This window comes from Macaca mulatta, chromosome 10, assembly GCF_049350105.2.
Source record: "Macaca mulatta isolate MMU2019108-1 chromosome 10, T2T-MMU8v2.0, whole genome shotgun sequence".
NCBI classification, from domain to species: Eukaryota; Metazoa; Chordata; class Mammalia; order Primates; family Cercopithecidae; genus Macaca; species Macaca mulatta.
In genome coordinates, this window is record NC_133415.1 from 64,029,877 (window position 1) to 64,056,578 (window position 26,702).

The 26,702-nt window shown below is 45.5% G+C and overlaps 1 protein-coding gene across 17 annotated transcripts in view; it reads right to left on the reverse strand.

The window, feature by feature from the left end:
- Positions 1–26,702, reverse strand: part of RIN2 (Ras and Rab interactor 2) — a 254,564-nt gene that overhangs the window by 3,697 nt on the left and 224,165 nt on the right. For all 17 annotated transcript variants that reach the window (XM_015149571.3, XM_077951116.1, XM_077951113.1 and 14 more), the window contains 4 exons: positions 24,225–25,358; positions 9,015–9,320; positions 7,059–7,190; positions 2,552–2,715 (listed from right to left, as the gene is read on the reverse strand). In XM_015149571.3, the coding sequence (XP_015005057.1) occupies positions 2,552–2,715; positions 7,059–7,190; positions 9,015–9,320; positions 24,225–25,358 (1,736 nt within the window). The remainder of the gene's footprint in view (positions 1–2,551; positions 2,716–7,058; positions 7,191–9,014; positions 9,321–24,224; positions 25,359–26,702) is intronic.

Consider the following 26,702-nt stretch of genomic DNA (forward strand, 5'->3'; position numbering starts at 1 on the left):
GTTTTGCTTTGACCCCCGAGCCGAGTGCTGAGCATTTCCTTCTTTGGCTACACTCTGAGAAGGCATGCACCTCCAAAGTGAGCAGGGTCAATGAAGGCAGGAGGGGGCGGCTGCAGAAGAAGGCAGCTCCACGGTGTCTGGGGGTCTCCAGGTGAAGAGGTGGAGGAGGAAGTGTGTGTTGGCAGGTGGGCAAAGGAACAATGAACTTTTCTCACTTCCTCTGTTCTGCCTCAGGCAGCCCCTCCCTGGATGGCTGTATAATGGCACCCCAGGGGTCTGCAAACACAGAGTGGTACAGGGACCTTCTTAGTGCAACAGGGTGGGGAGAGTGCAGCACGTGTATTCTCATTCTTTAGGTTTATGTGCTTGAGAAGGAATTTCTGAGAATACTGAAATCTTGGAGAAGAACGAGCTGATCTTGGCTTTCAAAGATGGGCTTGCCTTGTTTTTATTTGTTTTTGAGAAAGGGTCTTATTCTGCTGCCCAGGCTGGAGTGCAGTGGTGTGATCATGGCTCACTGTCGCCTCAAACTCCTGGGCTCGACAGATCCTCCCACCTTAGCCTCCTGAGTAGCTGGGACTGCAGGTGTGTACCACTATACCCGGCTAACTTGAAAATTTTTGTTGTCGTTGTTTTGTAGAGAAGGGGTCTCACTTTGTTGCCAAGGCTGGTCTCCAACTCCTGGCCTCAAGCGATCTTCCTGCCTCAGCCTGTGAGGCGATGGGATTACAGGTGTGAGCCACCTCATCTGACCCTCTATTTTCAGAGCTCTTAAAAAAGAAAAAAAAAAAAAAAAAGGCCAGGCGCAGTGGCTCACGCCTGTAATCCCAGCACTTTGGGAAGCTGAGGCGGGTGGATCAGTTTGAGGCCAGGAGTTTGAGTCCAGCCTGGCCACCACGGTGAAATCCCGTCTCTACTGCAAATACAAAATAAATTAGCCGGCTGTGGTGGTGAGCGCCTGTAGTTCCAGTTACTCTGGAGGCTGAGGCAGGAGAATCGTTTGAACCTGGGAGGTAGAGGTTGCAGTGAGCAGAGATCGTGCCACCACTGCACTCCAGCCTGGGTGAGCGAGACTCCACCTAAAAAAAAAAAAAAAAAAAAAAAGGCAGGTGAATCTGGACATGTAGGCAAATCTGTCCTGCTTTCCAGATCCCTGCTTGGAAACTCATCATGAGGAACATAGAAACAAACCATAGGCAGATGTTATCATTTAATTTAAAACCTTCAAAATATTATTTGAAGACACTTGCCAACTCACTTGTTATTTCATAAACGATGAGCAAATCAGGAATTGTGTTAGCTAAGGATTTCTTTTTTTCTGTTTTCTTTTTTTTTTTTGAGAGGGAGTCTCGCTCTGTCGCCCAGGCTGGAGTGCAGTGGCACGATCTCCACTCACTGCAAGCTCCGCCTCCCAGGTTCACGCCATTCTCCTGCCTCAGCTTCCTGAGTAGTTGGGACTACAGGTGCCCGCCACCACACTTGTCTAATTTTTTGTATTTTTAGTAGAGACGGGGTTTCACCGTGTTAGCCAGGGTGGTCTCAATCTCCCGACCTTGTGATCCGCCAGTCTCCGCATCCCAAAGTGCTGGGATTACAGGTGTTAGCCACCACGCCTGGCCTCTTTTTTTCTTTTTTGAGATTAAGTCTCACTCTGTCGCCTAGGCTGGAGTGCAATGGTGCGATCTCGGCTCACTGCAACCTCCGCCTCCCGGGTTCAAGCAATTCTGCTGCCTCAGCCTCCCAAGTAGCTGGGATTACAGGTGCCTGCCACTACACCCAGCTAATTTTTATATTTTTAGTAGACACAGGGTTTTACCATGTTGGCCTGGCTGGTCTCGAACTCCTGACCTCAGGTGATCTGCCCGCCTCGGCCTCCCAAAGTGCTGGGATTACCGGCGTGAGCCCCAATGCCTGGCCTTGGGTAAAGATTTCTATAGCCCTCACCCACCTCTCCATTCTAAGAAACAAGCTCATTGGGAATCCCACATTCCCAAGCAGCAGCTCATGGTCAGGAAAAACCCTGGCCAGGGAACCTGAGCAGGACTCGCTCAGATGCTTGCCTGGTCACTCTGCGCTGTGGACGGCTGCCATAGCTGCTGCTGCTGCTGCTGAGATTCTGGGGTCTTCTGTTTTGGAGAGCGGGCGAGTGAAAAGGGAAGGAGACATCACTGTTCCTCTCCCCTTTCCCAAAGAGAAACTAGGCCAATTGCATCGCGTAACACAGCGGCTGTTTCCTGATGAAACAAAATCTCCAACGCCTGTGCCAAATGCTTCCTCCTCCTTTTTGACTTATCGTCTGCTTGTTTGGGCAGAAATCCTGCCTTAATTCAACTTGGTTTTCTTAAGGACAGCAAACCTTGGGCCAAATATCCCATGCATATATAAATGTAAAGAAAACAGAGCAATGTAACAAGGCCAGAGGGTGGTTTGAGATCTCCCTTTCCTGCCAAATAATTCAACACAGTGGGGACCTCTGAGCTGGGATGTGCTGGGTGAGCCAGCTCTGCATTCCTGGAGGACGAAGGAAGCAAAGCGGGGGCCAGCTGCACACCTGGAAGTCGTCCACAGAGGGGATGGTCCGGTTGGTGGTTCTCCGTTTGTGCCACTGCCTCAGGGTGTCTCTGGTTTCTGAGCTGAGCAGTCGCGCTGCTTGTTCTTCTTGGAAATTCTTTATCAGAGAAAGTGCTCCGTATGCGCTTGTCAAGTAATAGCCTCCTGAAAAGAGCAGAAAGAGTGGGTCCTCCCAGTGCCAACCTCCGCTCACAGGTGATAATGGGATGCCAGCGTTAGAGGGCATGTTTTGCATTTTTAGTATTTCTTCAACATGCATTTCCTGTAAGTTCACAGAGGCCCACATCCAAGAGCATGGCACTCACTCCTCCATCCATCCCTTCACACAGCCATCCCGCAGAGATTTATGGAGTGACCCAGGCCTGGGAGGGGCCGGGGGAACACAGACAAGCCAGGCTGACAAGGTTCCTGTTTCCACTGATGGGATTTCCATTCTAGTGCGTGAGACTGACCAAGCCTCTAAAGTGTTTTTGTTGTTGTTTTTGAGATGGAATCTCGCTTCGTCACCTAGGCCGGAGTGCAGTGGCACAAGCTCAGCTCAATGCAACCTCCGCCTCCCAGGTTCAAGCAACCCTCCCACCTCAGCCTCCTGAATGGCTGGGATTAAAGGCAGGCGCCACCATGCTTGGCTAATTTCTGTATTTTTAGTAGAGATGGGGTTTCACTATTTTGGCCAGGCTGGTGTCGAACCCTGGCCTCAACTGATCCACCCATCCCGACCTCTCAAAGTGCTGAGATTACATGAGCCACCATGCCTGGCCAAAATTATTAAAGTGCAATTGTGAAAAACGTTTGCTAGAAATAGTTGGGGTATTAAGTCCTGACGGGGTGGTTGGGGGAAAGTCAGGCTTGTGAGACAATCCAAAACCAGAATCCCCTCCATCAGTCCAGACTCGTGGTAACACTTGCTTTTGGCTTTTTCTTTTAGTAGTTGATATTTTCTATCTCTGATAAACAAGAATCTGGTTTTTAAAAAAAGTAAAAAAAAAAAAAAAAACAACGAAATGAATATTTTCTAAATTAAGTATACTATTCACTTTGAAAGAACTGTTCGCAAAAATGTGGGTACTTCAAAAATAATTTCTCCTGATTCCCTTTCTTACCCCTTCCTTTGGGACTAACGTGACATCTGGCACTTAGGATAAAATAATTTACAGGAAAGTGATGCTCCTGTGATGGTGCATTTAGGAATGATCTCTTATGTTCCTGAGGAGTGTAAAAGGGCTGACGACCCTGTAAGATGCGTATGTATTCCTTCATAGTTTTTGTTGTAACATATGACTAGGTGTCTGGAGAGGAACTTACGGTCTCTGCGCTGAAGAGCCACTAGGGGTCGCCCCAAATGTTTATTAAAAATTCCCTAACTGGGCACAGCACATTTTAGATGTAGAGACATTCTTTGTCAAAATACTCACTGAATCTCTACTGCGAGCCACAGCTACAGAGGAGAAAGTAGGTTTGTAAGAAATAGAATCTGAGTCCTCACTCTCCAGAAGTTTATGAATGTGTGATTTTTGTTTTGTTTTGTTTTTAAAAAGACACTGGTAATTTATGCCTGCAGGGACCAGAAGTTAGTTTGGTGAAATGAGTTTTGTGCAGAAGTGTCACCTTTAGGGCCAAAGTATTTAACTGTTCATGTGAGACCCTGCGGAAGCCTCTCTCTGGTCAATAAGTGGCAATATGCAAGATGGCAACTGTCCCCTCCATGTGGATCAGGAGCCACACGCCCTGCAAACTTGTGCTGGACATGAACTCGAGAAAGAAAAACACCCTTCTTGTTTTCAAGTTGCAGATAAAGACTTGAGGTTATTTTTTCCTCCAGTATAATCTGGGTCACCCTGAGCCATGCGCTTTCCCTTGATCACATGTCAAGCTTTCTGTGTATAGAGTGATCTGAAAGGTTTTTCAGACCTTGCCACCTACAGTATAATCACCCTAGTTAAGAGTTTTGAATTGTTGATCTTTACCAAATATTTGCCCCACAAACAAATCAGCAGGTGACTGTGTGTGAAACTCAGTAATCCAGAATACAGATGCTACATGAAGAATTTCAGGAGAAATCAGTATGAATGTAAGTATTCGGGAAAGGCTGTATGGAGGGTCAGGATTTGAGCAAGGACTTGGAGAACTGTTACAATCTTTGTGGGGGTGGTGGGGGGCTCCTTTGGACTTCAAATTTTAGACTCCCTAGCTCTCATCTGTTCAGGACACTAAGGAGAAAACTCAAATGCTGGAAGCACAGAAGTGACCACACTTTGAAACATGTGGATGCAATTAGAGAAGGTTTTAAATTTCAGCAAAACTATAACCCTACCACAAGAGCTGTGCAATTCTAAGGGATTCTATGACGCCTTTTTGGTAAATGAGAATACCTGCTTAAACAGCAGAAAACAGACGTGGCTGCTACCCCGCAAACCAAAGAGGACTTTGGGCAGGCACGGAAAAGTCCAATCTGTATTTTTGCCACTGCTCAGTAGCCTCTTCCTCCCAGGCTGCATGGCTTCAGTTCGATGCTACGTAGGCCTGGTCTGTGATCACAGCCAACCCGACTAGGCTGCCTGCTCTCCCAAGGAAGGCAGCCAAGAAGCCCCAGACACGGTTAAGTGGAAGCAGGCTCTATTTAAGTGCGAGCTCACCAGCCGCTTTGTGTCCTTACTAGTTGTGCCCTTGTCTTTCTTGTGGGATTCGTGGAGGAGATGACAGCCACCTGTCCATTAGTCATCAACACAGGGGCTTGCCCTGGGCCAATCTGGGAAAGGGGCAGGAAGTAGCTGTCTCTATCCTTGGGCCACAAGATACAAGCAAATGTTTGTCCTGAGTGCACATTGTCAGTAACAGAATCGACTTTCTAAGTGAAACCGGCATGTCTTTTTCCCCAAAGCCCTAAGCTCTACATACTTATTACTAGAATTAAACATGATTGAAGCTTGAAAAAGAACAACCCAACCCCAAACTGTATTAATAACAAACATTACAGTGGAAGGAAGGAAAGCATGCCATGTAGACTAACATGCTTCTCTTGATCCCTGGGCAAAACCACATGTTTGGCCTTGTCCTGTCTAATCCCAGGGCAGAGCAGGCAAGAAAAGCTCCAGGGAGGGCCTCAGAGGCTCATCAGGGAGTGTCTGGTTCCATGGTTAGGAATATTAATGAGGGGACAGAAGAGGCTAAAGGGTGAAAGAATGAAAGAGGCCCATTCATACCTGCCTGGGATGGGGAACAGGAGGAGAGCGATTCATCCCACATTCTGAGTCAGCACTACCCATGACCACGTGGGAAGGGCATAATTGGGCTCCAGGGAGGGCGGTCTCTCCGACAGAAAAAGTAGGACTGAAGAGACTAAGGGGCACATTCTGGGGTGGTAAAAATGCACTTCATTCCCTCCAGGAAAAATGCTGGGATGACTCATTCCTTAGGGAATCCTGTCAGAGATGGACCTTTCCACTCAGGCCCAGACTGAAACTCATCGGAAAACAACAACAACAACAACAACAACAACAAAACCCCATAACAATCCCCCCCTAGGGCTTGTCTGGGTTTTTATCTGGATATATTAAAATGGATTAAGAGGATTCACAGTGCACAGGCCCTGATTTGTTCTCCTTTAAAAAGATAAGCTCACGCAGAGTCCTAGTTATGTCTGCTTTTCAAGGCTGTGCACTAGTGTGCCAAACATCCTAATCATTTCCATGGTAAAATACCTAAGCTATGTGTAAGGAGAAGGAATTTCTGCTAAGACATGTTGGGGTTAGGCAGACATAAGAAGAAGGAACCCGACTGCCAAGGTAAATTGAGAGCAAACTGCACGGATTCCACATCCCTGTGTTTTTATTATAAAAATGAAAAGATACTTAAAAAAAAAAAAACTGGAAAAAATTTAATACTGTTTTTACCTTAAAAGTGAAATTTTAAAAAATAAAAACAAAGCCAAGCTTTTACCCATTTCACTAATATAAGAGCAGGTTATTTTTCTGGCAATGGAAATATCCTCAACAAAAGTTTATAATTTTCTCTTGGAGTCAAAGAAACCATTTCTTCAAAAAAAAAAAATGGCATTTATTCTACTGAACGTAGTTTTTTTATTGCCATTAAGCAATCTTAGTGAAGCATAGTTAAGATGGGGTTATATTTTTTCTTTGTGTTTTTCCTGGCTTTTCCAAATTTTCTACCATGAGTATGTATTACCTTTGCAATCAGAAAAAGCTTAGTACACTCTTTTAAATTAAAAAAAAAATTCAGTTAACACTTAAGATGTCAAAAAAAGCACCCAAGTAACTGCTTAATGGGTGCAGAATTTTATTTTAGGGTGAGGAAAATAGTTTGATGCTAAATAAAGGTGGAGAATGCATGACATTGTGAATATACCAAATGCCACTGAATTATTCACTGTAAAATGATTAATGTTATATTACATGAATTTCATCTCAATTTAAAAAAAATGAAAAAAATAGCACCCAGTTCCTTCAACTTTTCTCAAAAGCAGTTACCTTCTCCATGTAACAGCGATGGGTCTAGGAGCTCCATCATGTACTCGATTTCAGTGTCCAATTCAAGCATGTCACACTGGGCTATGACATAGGTCAGGACTGGCAAGAAGTCATCAGCGCCATACATCCTCCCTGAGAGTAGGAAGAAAGAACGAGATGGAATGTTTTTACCAACTTTTCTTTCTTTCACATCCTACTTGCTGCTTTTATTAGACAGCAAGGAGTCATTCTGGGGGACTGTGCTATTTATAAACAGAGGTGGGTGTTTCTGGAATCCTATGTAGCCTGTGACCCTCCCAGCTGCTAATGTTAGAGACCAGCCCTTACAGTTTCAGAATGAATGTCTATGAACCAATGAACACATTACAGATTTTTTCCCCATTTTATAATTTGTATAAAATTATATGATAGAACAGAATGCTCGTTAAAATATTTTAATTTTCAGCAAACAATAAATAATATTGTAAAACACAAAATATTTACTTATGCTAATTCTTTGTGTCTTATTTCCTGTTTCTTGCTGTGCACATTATTCACGAACATAATGACAAGGCCAAACTCAAACCAGGAATAAGCCAACTTTGCTCTGTATTTAATGTGAGCACACAGTTAATTCGGTATATGTTGAATATACACATTAATCAATAGAAATATATGGCAAAAAGTGTTAGTCTTTACTTCTAGTTTTCTTTACATCAGTGGTTCTCAACTGGAGATGGTTTTGTCCTCCAGGGGATATCTGGCACTGTCTGAAGACATTTTTCATTGACATAACTGGAGGGTGGGGATGCAGATGACATCTGGGATGCTGCTAAACTTCCTACAGGAAGCAGGACAGCCCCTGATTAGAAGATTAGAAGAATTATTCTGTCTACATCAAGTCTTTAGTGTGTGTGTTGAGAAACTGTGCTTCAGAAAAGCAAAATCCCGTGCAGATTATTATTTGGTGAATTTTTATAAATGACTGTGAACTATAGAAAATATGTTTCCTACATGTGAAATATGCTCGCAAACTTAGGAGGTGATGTTCACATGCTATCATTACCAGGCCCAGGAGCTCATATTTTAACATCTTCACTCAACAATTCCCAAAGTGCACACACATTCCTGTCTACTCAAGCAGTGGTTAATAGAGCCTGTGTTTTCTCTCTGCTGCTTCTTCATTAAGCAATTTCACTCAGAAGAAAAGTTCGTAATCGTCCTCGGAATTACAATAAGCTTACTGAAGACCTGGGACAATGCTAGGCTCCATCACTATCCATGATTCATGGTTACCCCTGCATCTACAGGAAGCAGCAAGGCTAAATCCGAGGGCTGGCTTTCCAAGTTTGTAACTCTTTGGTGAATTTCAATTATATTGATTCGGCTTGTAGCAAAGAAGGGCTAGCCAATGAAATGGCTCTAATGAGGCCTCATTATGACTGAATGCTCCGAGTTCCTTTCACATACTATCGGTCATTGACACAAACCCTCATTGGCCAAAATGTTGTAATGATACTCGCTGATATTTCCATTGCACTTGGGGCTATGTGTGAGCTGTCTCAGCTGATCCCCACCTTATGAAAGAAAGGGTGACATCCAGCTAAAGACGCAGAAAACTACAGCGTGCAAGGTTGATTAAGGGGACCAAAGTCCCTCAGTTAATTTTCTTCTTCTTGGAGGGAAGATTTGAACTCAGACTCCAGAGACTGAATTTGTAACCATACTCTGAACTAAATCTTTACTTAAATCAGCCAGGTACAAAAATCTTGTTGCCCTCATCTGGTTACATTTTAATCCGTTGCATGTGGCTAATTCGCCAGATATCAGAGAATCACTTGTAGTTTTGTAAGGCACTTGGTGAAATCAAGAGACCAAAGGGAGGAGAAATTGGGAATCAGAAAGCCTGACAGGAGACAGGCCTGTCTCTGGCCCGGGAGGGAAGCGGCATGGAGCCTGGGCTTCCAGCGGCCTCACCTGAGTTGTTCTCCATGACCGTGTAAATGAGCTTGCAGACCCGCAGCAGCAGCATGACCTTCTTTTCTGGTGAATACATCTTCTGCATGGTCATAAACTTGACTTTGATTTTCTCCACATCCACAAAATCAGGGGTCGGGGCGAAGACCCCCAGCTCCTGCGGATTCCTCTGCCGCACAAGCTGCAGGTTCTCCTTGAGTTGCTTCCATGAGCCGTCGGCCATGTGAAAGTCCTTCAGCATGGCCTCCACGTGCCCCTTGAGAGGCTTCAAGATGCACTTGTGCATGGCTTTTTCCAGCACCACATCTGCCAAAGAAAGTGTAGCTACTATGACCATTGTCTGAAGAAAGAAGAAATGCAACATCTGCTTTCTTATAATGGACGTCTGCAACTCTATGCATTCACTGCAGGCACACAAGTTGTACACCTTAACATCCAACCAACAGACAACACCAAGCAGCACCATGACTCACAGGTTAACATTTTTTTTTCTGAAAAGCCGGGAAGGCCGGGCGCGGTGGCTCAAGCCTGTAATCCCAGCACTTTGGGAGGCCGAGGCAGGCGGATCACAAAGTCAGGAGATCGAGACCACTGTGAAACCCCGTCTCTACTAAAAATACAAAAAATTAGCCGGGCGCGGTGGCGGGCGCCTGTAGTCCCAGCTACTCAGGAGGCTGAGGCAGGAGAATGGCGGGAACCCGGGAGGCGGAGCTTGCAGTGAGCTGAGATCGCGCCACTGCACTCCAGCCTGGGCAACAGCGTGAGACTCCGTCTCAAAAAAAAAAAAAAAAAGAAAAGCCGGGAAGACCTAATCTTCCCCAATGATGTATAACTTGCATATAACCAATACAATGAAATATACTTGTTTTAATTACTTTCATGCCCTATCCCTATAAGTACAGGCAAATATGCTAGAAGACATTCTTTTGACCTAGTCCTTCAACTGGTCATCCAGTTAACAGGAGAGCAAAGATGTTATCTTAAAGGAAGGATTTTCTAATAATGAGGGTTCAACATCTCTTAGAATACTTTCTGAGGAGGGCCTGGCGCGGTGGCTCACATCCGTAATCCCAGCAATTTGGGAGGCTGAGGCAGGCAGATCATTTGAGGTCAGGAGTTGGAGACCAGCCTGATCGACATGGTGAAACCCCATCTCTACTAAAAATACAAAAAAATTAGCTGGGCGTGGTGGTGCACGCCTGTAGTCCCAGCTACTGGGGAGGTTGAGGCAGGAGAATTGTTTGAACCCAAGAGGAGGAGGAGCCAAGATTGTGCCACTGCACTCCAACCTGGGCGACAGAGTGATACTCCATCTAAAAAAAAAAAAAAGATATTTTCTGAGGAAGCAGATCCACCTAAATATAATATGTGATCTTGGATCAGATTCTGGACTAAAAAATTCTTCATTTGCTGTAAAGGACATTAGTAGGGCATTGAATACAGCCTGCAGACTAGGTTATAGTGCTAACAAGGCATCAGTGTTAATTTTCTAGGTCTGATAATTACACTGTAGTTATTAAACAGGAATAGCCTTGTTTTTAGGAAATATGCATTGAAGTATTTAGGGATAAAGGGATACAATGTCTGCAACTTAAATGGTTCAGAAAAAATGAGAGAGAGAGTGTGTGCATGTATTTGTGTGCACGTATGTGTACGTGCGTATATGTGTGCCTGTATGTGTATGTGTGAACAGGGAGAAAGAAGAATGAGGCAGATGTGGCAAAGTGCTAACATTTGGAAATCTGAGTGAAGGGTAGATATTTCTTTATGCTATTTTTGCAACTTTCCTGGAAGTCTGAGATGATTTCAAAATTAAAAGTTAAAAATGTATGAAATGTGTTTCTGTTCTGAGTTAGGAAACACCTTTGGGTGTGGGAGGTGTTATTCTTCCCTCCTTCTTTGAATGGTTGCCCAGTGGAGTAGCTTTCTTGGCTAATACCAAAATGACCAGTACCATAAATCCAGAGATGTGGGCTGAAGACTATTTATATAACAATAACTCCTCTGCTTTGTCAATAGCAGCTTTTTGATCTCACATGTTTGCACATTCTCATCTAAGCCCCCTGGGTTCTACTGCAGCATCTACACATAAAATCATGACTCCTTAATTTGATTCCATTTGGGAAGCCAATGGATCCACTTGCATATGAGATTAGAAATAGTTAAGTTAGGCCGGGCATGGCGAATCATGCCTGTAATCCCAGCACTTCGGGAGGCTGGGGTGGGCAGATCACTTGAGGCCAGGGGTTCAAGACCAGCCTGGCCAACATAGCGAAACCCCATCTCTACCAAAAATACAAAAAATTAGCTTGGTGTGGTGGTGCACGCCTGTAATCCCAACTACTCCGGAGGCTGAGGCATGAGAATCTCTTGAACACTGGAGGCAAAGGTTACAGTGAGCCTAGATCCTACCACTGCACTCCAGCCTGAGTGACAGAACGAGACTCTGTCTCAGAAGAAAAAAGAGAAAGAAAAAGAAATAGTTGAGTTGTCTCTCTGGCCTTTGGAATTCCTGACACTGGATCAGATCATACTGAGTTCAAATGATTACCCATTATTAGAATGGCCAGGGACAAATAGAAATCTAATTTTCAATGAAAACAATCCCTCAAGGTTAAAACTGAGGCCAAAAGTTAACGCTGACCCCACAATCATCAGATTCCCCTGCCCAAGTTGTTGTTGTTTTTTTTTCTCCTCCTCCATCTTATCCAGGAGATCTCCTTGTTTAAATACAAAGGTTTATGTAACTATAGAAATCAAGGTTGATGCCAAGGAGGTTATAAAGTAGGAACAAAAGCAGAACAGCTTATTCACATCTGGCATTAAAACAAATTACTTGGTTTACATTGGTTGCTTTGTGTCAATAAGCTCGTACAACTTTATAGCATCTTTGACTTTACCTTATATCATCTTTATGATAAAAAATTAATAACAGCAATTAATATTTAGTGCTCAGATGGGCCAGGCTCCATCTAAGTGCTTTACTTCACTATCATCCAATCCTTGCAACAATTTTATTATTTTTGCACAGTACTAATATTATGTCCATTTAACAGATAGAGAAACTGAGGCTCAGAGATGACTTATGGCTTGATAGAAGCCACACAACCATTTTAAATAACCATTTATACAGCTCTTCAAAGTAAATAATCTTTTAATTGTAAAGTTCAAGTCACTTTATAAATACTTGCCAGTTTATTCCTCTCATCCAAACATTCTGAAAGCTACATTCATGGTTGTAAGTGACCACTACTTGGTTAAAATAGGGTCACCACGGGAGGACAAAGGCCATGTCAATCATTAATTAGAAATGTACATGAATGTCCACAGTAATGTTATTTATAATAGCCCCAAGTTGGAAATAACCCAAAGGCCCATTTGGACAGAAATGAATACATTGGATATATTCATTCAATGGAACACTACAATGAAATTCAGACAATGGAATGTATTTATTCAATGAAAAAGCTCACATTACTGCTCCAGAACAACATGGATGAATCTCACGGACACGATGCTGTGTGAAAGAACCCAGACACAAGAGTATCTCCTACAGCATTTCATTTCTATGAATTTTCAAAAGCAGGTGAAACTAACCTGTGGGACAGAAGTCACCATGGCAGTCCCCCCCTTGGGGAGGATCTGGGTTGGGACAGGACACCAGGGATTGGAGATGTTCTGTATCTGGATCTGGGTTGTGTCTACATGGGTGTGCATGTGTGTAAAATTCTGTTGAGCCGAGCACTTAAGATTTACACACTTTATGGATGTAAGTTAAACCTCAATAAATGTATATGAATCAGAGAAACAGAAAACAACTGAAGACCTGGATGAGATTTTCACCTTGAACCCCAAGGGCAACTTTTATCATCAGAGCGAGCCCGGTCACCTCTGGGCCAGAGTGTTAGTACACATCACCCCCAAAAGGCTCCCAGCTGCACCTGGGGAACGATGACAGCAGAAAGGTCGTTACTAGCAAGTTGGACAGGCTCCCTTGTGCAACTCATCCTTGCTGCCAGGCAGGGGTGCTGGCCTTCGAGAGGAATTCCACCCTTAGGTATAAAAGGGGCTGTGGAAATCTCTTAGGAGGGTTGAAACCTAGGACCAACTGCCAAGGGGGTAGCCCATTGTCTGAAAATAAAATGAAAAAGTAATTGCTAGTGGTAGATTTTAGTACATTTTTCTTTAAGATCATAATTTAAAAATAAGGAAACTGGTCCCTGCATGTTTTTTTCAGAGGTTTACCCCATTCCTCCTCCCCACCCTCCCCAAATCCTTAATAAACATAAAGAGTAGGGGACAAGAGCCTAAATGAAAAGAGGGACCCAAGACCCAACTGGCTCTCTCCAGTAGGGAAAGCAAGGTTCTGCTCATAAAGCAAGAAGGAAAAAGGATTTGAGGAACCCAAGAACAGACGATCTTTCATATCATGAACCACCTCAGACAAACGAGGAAAAAGCAAATTGGTCACATTTCTCATAAATTACTACTCTCCATTGTTTTCTGTGATCTCTGTTTGCATTAACTGTTAATTCCTGGAAAACAAAAAAAAATCTTTTAAACTCTCAGAACAATGACACTATTCTAGCCACTTTACTTGCACTGGATCTTCAAATCCTCAAACAAACCCCATCCAGGGAGGGGAAGGAATACTATGTTTTCATTTCACAGATGAGGAAACCGAAACCCACGGACATCTTTGTCAAGGAGCTATCAAGAGCGGGAGCCAGGACTTGAACCCACAAAATGTTTCCTGAGTTCTTGGAATAATGTCAACTGTATTCATCCACAAGCACGCATGCAAAACAAACACCTGAAACCGTTACAGATGAATAAGGTGAGTATATGCTTTTGAAGCTCATTACTGTCTTTTTGTTGTTGCTGTTGTTGAGATGGTGGGGGTCTCACTATGTTGCCCAGGTTGGTCTTGAACTCCTGGTCTCAAGGGATCCTCCCACATCAGCCTCCCAAAGCACTGGGATTACAGGCATGAGACACCATGCCTAACCTCACTCATTTCTTTTCTATTTTTCTTTTTTTTTTTTTTTTTGAGACGGAGTCTCACTCTGTCCCCCTGGCTGGAGTGCAGTGGCCGGATCTCAGCTCACTGCAAGCTCCGCCTCCCGGGTTCAGGCCATTCTCCTGCCTCAGCCTCCCGAGTAGCTGGGACTACAGGTGCCCGCCACCTCGCCCGGCTAGTTTTTTTTTTGTATTTTTTAGTAGAGACGGGGTTTCACTGTGTTAGCCAGGATGGTCTCGATCTCCTGACCTCGTGATCCACCCGTCTCGGCCTCCCAAAGTGCTGGGATTACAGGCTTGAGCCACCGCGCCCGGCCTCTTTTCTATTTTTCTAATAACAACCAAACAGTAAAAAATCGTTCAAACCACAACATATTGAATTTTAGAAACGAAATGTTTCTAAATGACCGAAACTGGAAACAAGTTCTCTGAAAATATTTATCAAGATTATATCAACTGGCCCCAAAATAATTCCTAAGAGGAAAGTGGTAGAGACCATAGCAATTGCTGGCTTTTCCTTGACTAAATGTCACTTACTGTAATAATTTATAGGAAGTATTCAATGTGTTGGCCTCTAGACAAGAAGTGATTCATTCATATTACTTCTCCAAGAATTGATTCACTCCTCCATTAAGGATGAGAGACAGAAACCTTGACCCTGTCCTTCATGCTGATCACCTATAGCATGGATTCCAGAGGCTGGAGACAGACAAAGAAACATCACAACACCAGCAATGCAGTGGCTTTGTTTGTGCACTTTCTGCATTTCCAATGCTGGCCAGAAGGCAGTGAGACTCTGAGAGGCAAAGCTGAAGACTAGAGAAATTGCTTGTGTTAGAAAGAGCCCTGGGAGCCATGAAGAGGCCAAGTCCCTTCCCCTCTCACTGCCACTGTCTGGACGGCCATCAGAATCCTTGTCCACGGAAGGCAAGACAGAGCCAGCAGTCTGAACCTAACTGAGTTGCTGATTGTTAAAACAATACAAAGTAAAAATCACTATTCTCCAGGGAATCTAACCACACCCAGAGTCTAAACCACGTAATATAATCACATGCTTCATAATGATGTGTTTTGGTCAAAGATGAACCATATATGCCAGGGTGGTCCCGTAAGATTCGTATTTATTTATTTATTTATTTATTTATGTTTTGAGACAGAGTCTTGCTCTGTCACCCAGGCTGGAGTGCAGTGGCACAATTTTGGCTCACTGCAACCTCTGTCTCCCAGGTTTAAGTGATTCTCCTGCCTCAGCCTCCTGAGTAGCTGGGATTACAGGCATGCACCACCACACCTGGCTGACTTTTGTATTTTTAGTAGAGATGGGGTTTCACCATGGTGGCCAGGCTGGTCTTGAACTCCTGACCTCAGGTGATCCACCTGCCTCAGCCTCCCGAAGTGCTGGGATTACAGGCATGAGCCACCGCGCCTGGCCCCATAAGATTCTGATACCGTATTTTTACCGTTCCTTTCCTGTGTTTAGACATATTTCGATATAGAGATACTTAGCATTGTGTCACAGTTGTCTACACTATTCAGTATAGTCACAAGCTGTCCAGGTTTCTAGCCTAGGAGCAGTAGACTGCACCATACAGTCTAGGTGTGTAGTAGGCTATGCCACCTAGCTTTGTGTAAGTACTCTATGATGTTCCCACAACAACAATATTCTCTAACAGTGCACTTCTCAGATGTATCCCTATCGTTAAACAACACATGATTGCATTAAAAATGTACAGGTGTGTGATGTCCCCCGCTCTGTGTCCAAGTGTTCTCACTGTTCAATTCCCACCTATGAGTGAGAACATGGGGGTTTGGTTTTCTGTCCTTGTGATAGTATGCTCAGAACGATGGTTTCCAGCTTCACCAGGGCCTGCCGTTGGGTGGGGGGATGGGGAAGGGATAGCATTAGGAGAAATACCTAATGCAAATGACGAGTTAATGGGTGCAGCAAACCAACATGGCACATGTATACATATGTAAAAAACCTGCATGTTGTGCACATGTACCCTAGAACTTAAAGTACAATCATAATTTAAAAATTGTACAGGTTACAACCTAAAGTTACTTGACAAAGATATAACATGAGGTTAGGGTGGGAGGGAGGTGAGGGTTGAAAAATTACCTATTGGGTTACAATGTTCATTATTCAGGTGATGGGTATACCAGAAGCCCAGACTTCATCACTGCACTACATATGCATGTTAGAATTCTGCACATGTACCTCCTAAATACATAAACATATTTAAAATTTAAAAATCCATGAGTTTAGATCATATGACCTCTTAACTTATTCTAGTTCTAGCGTTCTGATTTTTTTTAAAAAGGTAAAGTAGTAGAATAGAAGCTAATGTTTGATAACAAGATATGGGCCTTTTCTTGTAGGGAAGTCAAATTGTGGACATGTAAACGTTTATAATTGCTAACATTTATTGGGCATTTATTTCAGCACTTCCTAGTCTAATATTATATGTATTACCTCATTAACCCTCACTTCAGCCCTACGATGCTGGAATTACTGTCATTCTGTCATTCATTTTACAGATGGCCATGAGGCTTGGAAGTCAGGTGACTTTCCCAGGTGTTGGAGAAGAAATGCAACCCAGGTTACTTCTAGTCTGACAAGTCAGGAGACGGCACATAGACCTCCCTTGGTACAAAAAGGGCAAAACGGCTTGATGCTTTCTTTTTTTATGTGCTAGCATATTCTCCTTTGGCTGTATTATTGGATTAAGGATCAGAACTAACACTGAGTGAAAGCTCAGTATGTCTATTAAGTACTTTACAGGTATTTAAACAATTCTTTGACTAAAATGGGTGCATAATCCCTATTTGTCTTAGTTTGGGTTCTCTCAGAAGCCAGTCCTGAGACATGGATTTGAGTGTGAGTGGTTAAATTTGGGAAGTGATCCCAGGAAGCACTGACTGGGGAGAAAAGGCAGCCAATATAGTTTGCTTTATTAAGCCAGTTATCACCACTGGCAGGTGGATCTCAGCCCTGCTGGGGAACTCCAAGAGGCGGCGTTGAACATGCCTTAGAGTTGCTCCCCCTGGAGGAGAGAGAGGCAGCTGGGTTACGGATACACATGCTCCCTTCAGACCCTGGTTGAGGCTTCTCCTGGAGGTGGATGGGCATCAATTTCCCAGGCTTTCTAGCCCACTCTGGGCCACAGCTCTCGTGAAAGCCTCATGCAAAATGTCACAGGTGCGGGAAGCTGGACGTCAGACTGGTAAGCAAGTGTCAGTGGGCAGAGCACAATGGCGTCTACAACACCATGTTACATGTGAAGCCACTGAGGCACAGAGGTATTAAGAACTATGACCAAGCACCCACAAGTCAGCCACAGCAGAGTCAGGGCTTCAGACCTGCCTGAACCCTTCCTCTGAGCCACCACTAGCCCCTGACTTTCAGTCAAGAAACTTCTCTATCTTACGTGAGCAGAGCTGGTGGCTGAGGAGGGTGGAAGGCAGGATCTTGAAAATATGACACCGGGGCCGCCATGACAGCATTTTGCTAATCTTCTGTTACAAACTACACAAAAAAACGGCAGGCCACTTGGGGTTGCAGACGCACTCAGGTCAGATGCAGAGTTTGAATGGGTAGCTTTCTGGTTTCTAACCGTCCAAGAAGATGACCTTTCCCAGCCTCAGCTTCCTCATCTGTAAAATGGGGCCATTCACAGTTTCCCAGGGTGGTTGCTGGGAGGACTGGGAGGCGTCTCCCCCAGGAGCACTTGTATGCATCTGATGCCTCGTAAGCACGCTGCTTTCTTTGTTGTCTCTGCCCTGACATAGAGTCAATTCGTCTTCTCTCTTTGAGGGGAAGCCCTCTGAAAACCACGCCTGGGTTTCTGCAGTCCCTAGTGTCCGCTGAAGCCCCCAGCACGAGGCCCTCATGCAGCACACACTCCAAAAGTGTGAGGTTTAACAGAAAGTTCTTCCTTTGGGAGAAGACATGGAATGATGTCTTTACCCTGCAGAATACAGGTGTGTAACTCTAGTGATGAAATCACCGCCCAGGTGTGGGGCAGGCAGGTGTGGGGCACCCCGTCACTCCGCAGGGATGTCCTGTAACCTGGATTGGTTTTAAGTATTGTTGGCCATGCACACTTCGACTCATAAATAATACATAATAAAGGACACTGTATGATTTTAAGGAAGATCCCATTATCCCAGCAAGGAAAGGGGCCGCAATAAGGATAACAAGCAGTGGGGCTTGGATCCACTTCAGTTTCCGCTCATTTTGGTGGGCTTCAGGAAAAGCCAGTCTACAAAAGTATGGGCTACTTCTGTGTGATATTTGATGGAGGGACTCCATCGGACTGATTTCAGTGTCTTTTAGTAAAAGGATAGGAAAAATGAAAGCAGGGAAGAAGAGACCAGTCTCCCTTATGGAAGAATTCCAAATAATTTATGTAGATCCTCCCACCTCTGGGAGGTGGAGCTTAATTCCACTCCATCTCTTGAGTGTGGGCAGTGCTAAGTGACTTGCTTCCAAAGAACAGAGCGTGGAAAGAGGGGAATCTTTAACTTTACAGGGCAGAAACCTGGCATACCCTGCCTTGGCCAGGGGATCGGGAGAACAATGTCAGTGATGAGTCATGCAGACAGCAGGACCCTCTGGTGTGATGTGCCTTCACCTCTGAGGTCACCTTCCCGCCACATAAAACCAACTGGAAGGCAGCGATAATTCCCCGCCACCAGAAGTACAGACAAGGCCTGCCAAGGGTCCACGTCAGTCATGCTTGCATCTTGGCTTGACCTTGCTACGCTTTTGGTTTCTTCATCTATAGAAGTGAGGGCAATAAATGGAGCCTCCCAAGGCATTCGGAGGATTAAAGGGGATTCTACACATCAAAGTGCTTTGTAAACCATAAAGGGCCGCCCACGAGGAGCGATTACCAGTGCTCTCACTTGGCTCTTTTAAAAACAGGGATGCATTTAATTCGCACGCTTTGACTCCACAGAGGCGGCGGCTATGACTTCCCGTAGGCCTGGACAATAACTGAGAAGCTCCAGAGTGGATACTGTGTCTGTGAGAAGAGAGTGGGGGCTGTGTCTACACCACTTGTGCCCTGTTGCGAGACTGAGCTAGTGAGACAAGGCTGTGGGTAGGACCTGAGCACCAGGGAGGGCTGCATCTATGCAGTGCTGGCCTCACAGAGGCGTCCAGTGGGAACCCTCCTTTTGGCTGGAGTGGAGGGGTGGGAAAACATAGGTGTGCCCTAAAGAGCCTGATGCTGCCACAAACTTCATGCAGCATTTTAGGTGTCCTTTGGGTGACATTCCTCAATTCCTACACGAATTCCTCTTTTACCCGGTGAGGTTTCCTGCCTGGGAGGTAGAAAGACTCTACGAGTATGGTCAGAAGATACTCTGGAGCAGACATCTTCATGTGACTTATTTTGTGATGCCATCCCCCACCCACCTTGTGAGCAAAGTCTTTCTCAATTACTGAGCTAACAGCCCCCTTGTGCAGGCTGTCATGGAGTCAGGGGCTCCAGGGCAGACAGTCACAACTCCAGGGGTATCAACCTTGTTTTGGTTGATGTAACATAATTGACCCCATTTTGTGCCCTAAAGTAAAAATTATTCAACAAAGGATGTCCCACGGGAGAAAAACAGGTGCTTTCTATCGTGGTTTGCTATTTAAATTAATTTTTGGAAATAATATAGGTATCCTTTTGCATACCACAATCTTTCTTCTTTTTCTCTGCCTCTTGTTAACTCTACAAGGACATTTGTTCCCTCAGGCGATAGGGTCACGTGTACTAGATCAGAAGTCAGAAGATTCAAGGTTTTAATCTCTGTTTGGCACTAACATGTCTCCTTGGCTACACCTCTCAGAAGAGCTTTTTTGTTTGTTTGCTTGTTTGTTTGAGACGGAGTTTCACTCTTGTTGCCCAGGCTGGAGTGCAATGGCGTGATCTCGGCTTATTGCATCCTCCACCTCCCGGGTTCAAGTGATTCTCCTGCCTCAGCCTCCCGAGTAGCTGGGATTACAGGCATCCACCACCATGCCCAGCTAATTTTTTTGTATTTTTAGTAGAGACTGGGTTTCACCATGTTGGCCAGGCTGGTCTCAAACTCCTGACCTCAGGTGATCCACCTACCTCGGCCTCCCTAAGTGCTGGGATTACAGGCGTGAGCCACTGCGCCCGGCCCCAGAATAGCTCTTTATCTTAAAAAATAATCCAGATAACTCAGGGGCTTGAACCAAACTGTGACCTGAGAAGTTAAAAACAAAACAAGGCACACTAGATATTGAAGCTAGAGCCAGCTTAAATACTCACTTGGAAAAAAAAACCAGATCTGAACCAGAGTAGTTGTGATTGTTTAACTCCCCGGGAATCATTTCAATCCTGTTTTCTATGTGTGCTATACTCTCTGGTGTCTTTTCCGTATCATTTCTCTATTAACAAACAAAAAACACTCAGATACATAAATCGAAGTGATCTTTGAAATATGTGGAAACTGATTTTAAGGATACTTTTTCTTCAAATCGTTAAATTGCTCTTTGGAGAAACCATACATTTTGGTTTGTAGCACTTAAATAAACACAGTACCGTCTTGTTTTCCACTACTGACTTTTAGGAATATGAACAGTTGGCTCTTTTGTGTCACTGCTGATAGTCTGTGGAGAGTATCTGAATGAAATAGAAACTTTAAGATTACTAACATTTTTGGAGTTGGATGAATTTCGTTTTTCTTGACACAAGCCTTGAAAACAGAGGGATTTCCCAAGACTGACATCAAGTCAGAAATAAACTTCATTTTACCAAAATGAGAACACTAACCACACCATTGCAACAAGTTCTGCAAAATGAAGATTTCTCTACCCGAAACTTTGGATGGATTTCCCCCATGGGTTGAAAAAGACTAAAGCAAGAGTGGTGGGATGTGAACACCCACCAGTGAGGAGCGTATGTTGGAGCAGGAAGTGATTTCACCCCATCTAGATCCTATAGCATGACTCATCAGCAATGAGCGCAGTACACTGTCCATGAAGTGGTTGATCCCAACGCTTTAAGTAGGGCCCCCAAACTGCACTCTTCTTATTAAAGCATTTGTTTGTTCTTCCATGTACCACTCTGGAGGGGTGAGAGTAGGTGATGGCTCTCTGGGTGGGAAGCCCAGTATGTGGCCTGGAATGAATAGAGAGCTGGCGCACACGGGAACAAGCCCGTGTCTCACCCGCGTTGGCTTCATCCTCCAACCAGGAGAGCCAAGCTGGTGCCAGGCAATGAACATGTATTCAGGAAACTCTGCATAGCTAGGCTTTTGGTTGGAAATGCTCCAAAGGGTAGTCTACATAGAATGCAAATTCTCCAAGAGAGGACATAATCATTTACAGGGGCAATTTTTCAGTTTTGAGATTGATTCACTGTTTATCATTTGCACTTGTCCAGAAAGTGCTAGAAGGGATAGTGACACCAGCACATGGGCAAAAGGTAAGTGAGTGAGAACTATTTGTTTTTCTCATTAGCTTTTCTCTATGCAACGGAATAACCACCCTCTGAAGAATACAGATGAGTATGATCTCCCCATACTAAAGGGATACATGTGCATGCATTCATAGGTTCATTTTCACCTAAAAATGACTGCTCTAACATACATGGATTAAACCAGTGTAATATCTCCTCCTACCTTCTTGACTTCAGGATGTTGCATAAATCTAGGCTTTAAATTAGAATTCTGTCTTCTAGTTCAGAGCTATCTTCTTCAGAAGCTATAGGAAATGAGGATAGAAATAGGTTGTTTTTTTTTTTTTTTAAAGCAGACATAGACAAGTTTTTAAGCCCACCTAGACAAGTGGGCTATCTAAGTCCATGTTCTGGTCAGAGGCCTCATCTAGTAAAGTGCACCTCTATGGGGACTGGTTTTCTAATAATTAGGGTCACATCTTTTCTTCCACCTGGACTTGTGATGCGTTTCTCAGGTTGACCTCTGCTCCCACTCACCTTCTTTATTTCAAAAGTCCAACATTTTCACTATACTTTCAAAACAGAATGATGCTTTGAAAGTATAGTGAAAGCTTGAACTGGTGAAGAAACAGGAGGAACTGACTGCTTTTAGTGCAAAAGTTTAAAAAAACCAAACCAAACAAACCCACAGAAAAAGCACGGCAATGCTTGTGGAGGCCATACCCGTACCTCAACAGAGAGCTTTATTCTGAGCTGCCTCAACACAGGGTTGGCCTTGCGGTTACAATTCCCCTGAACTACCGATGAGAAAGTAGAAGCACAAGCAGCAGCAGCAGAACAGTGAGTTCGGCAAACGTGGGCTTCTGATCCGACGGAAGTTCAAACACTGCACCTGCTAGTTTACTAGACAGTGTGGCTGTCAGACAAATGGCATGGCCTGGCACGGCCCTCCTTGCCTTCCTCCAATCCTTAAGGGGTGCCGATGCCTGTTCACAGGGCTGAGGTGAGGATCCACTGGAATAGATTAGACAGGCTACCGGGCTCGTACTCGAAGCTCCATAAATCATTTTAAATTAAAAGCTGCATCCTTCTAGAGTAGTGAAGTATATAATTTTCAGCATGTTTTTGGAGAAAATGAGTGGGTCCTTGAGTTCTAAGAGCAAGTACCATATCCAAATTTAACTACAAAAGGAGCTGGCTGAAGAGCTTCCCGGGACTAACTTGGGTTGGTGCTTGCAGCATCAGCAGGGAGGGAAGGCCAGGCACTGTGGGCTGGTTGGCGCCGATGGCCACATAGCTCAGCCCTGACATCAGCGCCTGCCTGGCTGCACCCCCTCCGACCCCAGCCCCTAAGAGGAAGCTTCCCCTGCAGGTTGGGTTTCTGTTAATACTGAGTCTGATGTGGTCTCCCTTGAGAGCGGGTCTCTGGTGGGATGGGGAAAGAGGCAGCCTGCATGGATATTCTGCCGTCTCCTTGACGTCTTTTTCAATTAGAAGGCACCTCACAAGGGCACATTCCTTTAGCCACTCACTCCAGCAACACCCCAGCTTTAACCACGCCCTGATCAACCAGGCCTGGCCTCAGTCAAACCACAAGAAAACAAACAAGGCTTTGATTCCTTTGTGAGAAAATCAAAGAGCTGCTGAAAATCACTTAAAGGAGAAAAAAGAGAGTGGGGGAGGGGGGAGAGAGAGAGAGAGAGAGAGAGAGAGAGAGAGAGAGAGAGAGAGAGAGAAAGAGTCCTCTATCACACACTGTTTACTACTTTCAACAAATGGAACCAATCAGAAAGAAAAAATTGGGGTTTAGCTTCTGAACCGCCTGGAAATGTTTGGTAGCTCCAAATGCGCCTGCTGCCTAGTGAATAAAGTCTCTGAAATTAACCTTCAAGAGTCAACCTTCTAAAACTAAAAACAACAAACAAACAAAAAACGCTTCAACATTCTCACCCTGGAAAAAAAGACTGCTTGCCAAATTCAAATCTGCCTTGGCCGAAGTAACTATTAGCAACTCATCCTTTAAATGAGATTATAAAGAAAGTATTTCCCCTTGACGTTGGAGAAAACACCTTTCATGTGACCTCCAAACTATGTTCCTTATTTTAAAGGTACACCAAACAAACCTGTCTTTTTCAGCTTTTGCTTACTCTCAAGCTGTGCTGCTTACAGAAAGTCTATGGGATGAGGAGCCAGCAGGATGGTTCCCTTGAGGGAGAACAGGGGTCCCAGGCTCGCTAGACGCTGGTCAGGTTCTGCTTATCCAGGGGTTGGTAGCTGTCCCACAGGTAAGTTCGCGGTGGAAACTCATTCCAATGCATACCTGAGTTTTGTGCTCTCTGAACATACGCTACATACAGCTCAATAAAAAGTTTCCTTTGCAACCAAGGCAGAACAAAATACCCACTGCCTCTCAGAAGATAACAAAAATACCTTTGTATGTATGCATAGCCTGCAGAGAAGCACACTTCCAGAAACGCCCAGCCCGTGTAACACACACACGTTACCACAGCAGGCGGCAGCTGGACCCACAGAGGGCCAAACTCCATCCCTGAATAGAATCACTCTGCAGTCCCAATCTGCCACTCCAAAAACATTTTTGAGCCTGGCAGTTAGCACCTACTTTGAGAAACTGATTTTTCCATTCAAACCGGGAGAGAAGGTGGAGTTGGGTGTTGTTCTGATGGAGTAAACTTCATCAAAAATAACAAACACAGGTGGCACTGCCCGGACAGAGTTACAATAGATTTTCTATTTTAAAAAAGCGGAGACTTACCTATTTGGTCTTCAGGGATCAGCGACTCGATGGGGGGGTCCAGCTCCGAGCTCTGAGACAAATAGTTCTTGACCTGGGTCATGAACTGCCGGATAGTCTGCAGCATGTCGGTGCTGGACACGTGGCACTCCTTGTTCTCCTGCAGGAAGCTCACGTAGTCCTGCACTAGGCACCCGAAGTAGGTGCATTTGTCCCGGGACAGCTCGGCGATCCTGCGGACCATCCGCTTCTCCGGGGTCATGAAGGAGCTGAACACCCCGCTCACCTTCTGCAGCTGGGACTTGACGAGCTTGGGCAGCACGAAGGAGCTGCTCCTTTTCTTTTTGGACTTGATGGGGGGCGCCATGGTCTCCTGGTCACTCTCCCCCTCGTAGTCCTCCAGGCTGCTGTTGGTGTCCGCCTCGTAGCCAAACAGAGGCATGCTCCGGTCGAACTCCAGCGAGTCGGAGGAGGAAGTAGAAATGCTCATGTCGCTCAGCCGCTGCCGGCCTCCATGGCACGGGGGCCGTGATTCAGAGCTGGGCGGCGGGGCCCTTGTGCAATCCCCCGGGGCGGCCTCAGGCGGGACCCCACCTGGGCTGCCAGCTGTGCCCAGCTCCAGCTCCCGGCCCGCGCCCGGCCGGCCGCCGCTCAAGGTCTTTGCGCCGCCCTCTGCTTCCAGAAAAGAAGCCTGCTTCTTCAGCCGGGGTGGAGGGATGGGAGTTGGTTTCGTTCCAGGCAGAGCTACGTTCCCATGTTTGTTATGGTTGACTGTTTCTGGCATGCTCGTCTGGGTTTCAGTCCTGGCCAGCCGAGGGCTTGTGTGGAGACTATTAATAGCGGGTGGCGGGGGCCTGGGTGGGGGGGACCGAGTCCGCTCCGTGCCATTCGCGTTGGGAGTCCTTGTGCTCGGCCGTTTCAGGCCTCCACTGAGGTCCTGGCTGTGCACTTTCAAGAAAAGGGGATTAATAAAGCACAGGGCCCCGTTGGTCTGGCTGCACTCCAGCTCTGAAGGCGTCCTGGTTTTGATAGAATGCACTCCATTTATAAGGCAGAGCTGACGCAGGGAGGCAGGACACACACCGTCGGAGGACAGAGGCCTATGGGGAGGTGGAGGGTTCGGGGGTTTGCTGTCAGCTGGGGAGCTCCAGAAATCTGAAAGTCATTATCAGTGAACACAAGAATGTAAATACGGTACTCTCAGACCATTCCTTCACAAATTAAAAAAAGCACACTGCATGACAACTCGAGTCTTGCGGGGTGGGGTGGGGGGGTGCGTTGTACTCGGGTTTACTGCATTCCTGTACTGGAAAGGGCAGAAAGCCTGCCAGGCCCAGCTGTGGGCTCACAGGAAAGCTCCAGGGGCCTGCCACTTCAAAGCCCTGGAGAAATGGCTTGGCCAACATAGGATTCCAGCCCTGCCTTTTCACAGGTAAGTTGGAAGAAAAAAAGGAACTGGAATTGTTCCAATATAAGCTCAGAAAAGGTCACTGGGGCTTCCTGACTTGCTTTACAAAAACTGAACCGACTTACAAAGCAACACCACCCTTTCCCAACAACTTCTCCTGGGATGCCCTCCACGGTGCAGCTGCCAGTCAAGGAATCGGGCCTTGAAGTTCCCCTTTGATGGGCAAGACCAGCAGCTGGGCCTGGGGGATGTTACACAATCTGCCTAGGGTTTTACACATTCAGCATTAAAACCACCAAAGGAGGAAAACTACATTCATGGGTTCCATCAGCAGAAAAACCACAGCAAGCTTAATGTGCAGTGCAGGCCCAACCATTTACCTTTGTGGTTTGGAGCCCTTCCTTCCCAAATCCTATATAACCTCCTCACCATGCTCATAAATATGCAGTGCCCTGCAAAGTAGTGCAGATTGCTTATTGATCCGTACTACTTGTGTCTCCTCTTGCAGATGAGTCTCAGTGTTCCATGTAAGTTGAGGGAGGTAGTGCTGTGATCAGTGGTGCCTGTTATAATTTCCATTTGGGATAGGTTATTCTTTTTTTTCCCCTTGAGACGGAGTCTGGTTCTGTCGCCCAGGCAGACGGAGTCTGGCTCTGTTGCCCGTGCAGTGGCACGATCTTGGCTCACTGCAACCACCACCTCCCAGGTTCAAGTGATTCTCCTTCCTCAGCCTCCCAAGTAGCTAGGACTGCAGGCGCATATCACCATGCCTGGCTAACTTTTGTATTTTTAGGAGAGACGGGGTTTCATCATGTTGACTGGGCTGGTCTCGAACTCCTGACCTCAGGTGATCCACCTGCCTCGGCCTCCCAAAGTGCTGGGATTACAGGCGTGAGCCACTGGGCCTGGTCTGGAATAGGTATTCTCTATCTCTAGCTATGCTTTGCAGTGTATTTCTTTCCCATGGGCCCAGAATGGCTGGGCACGGGAAGACTGAGGTGAAGCCCTTTGGGAGCCCTGGCCCTGCCTTGTCTGTGAGGTAACAGCCGTGTCACATGCCTTATGTAATCTATCCTGCATCCCTCCTTCTC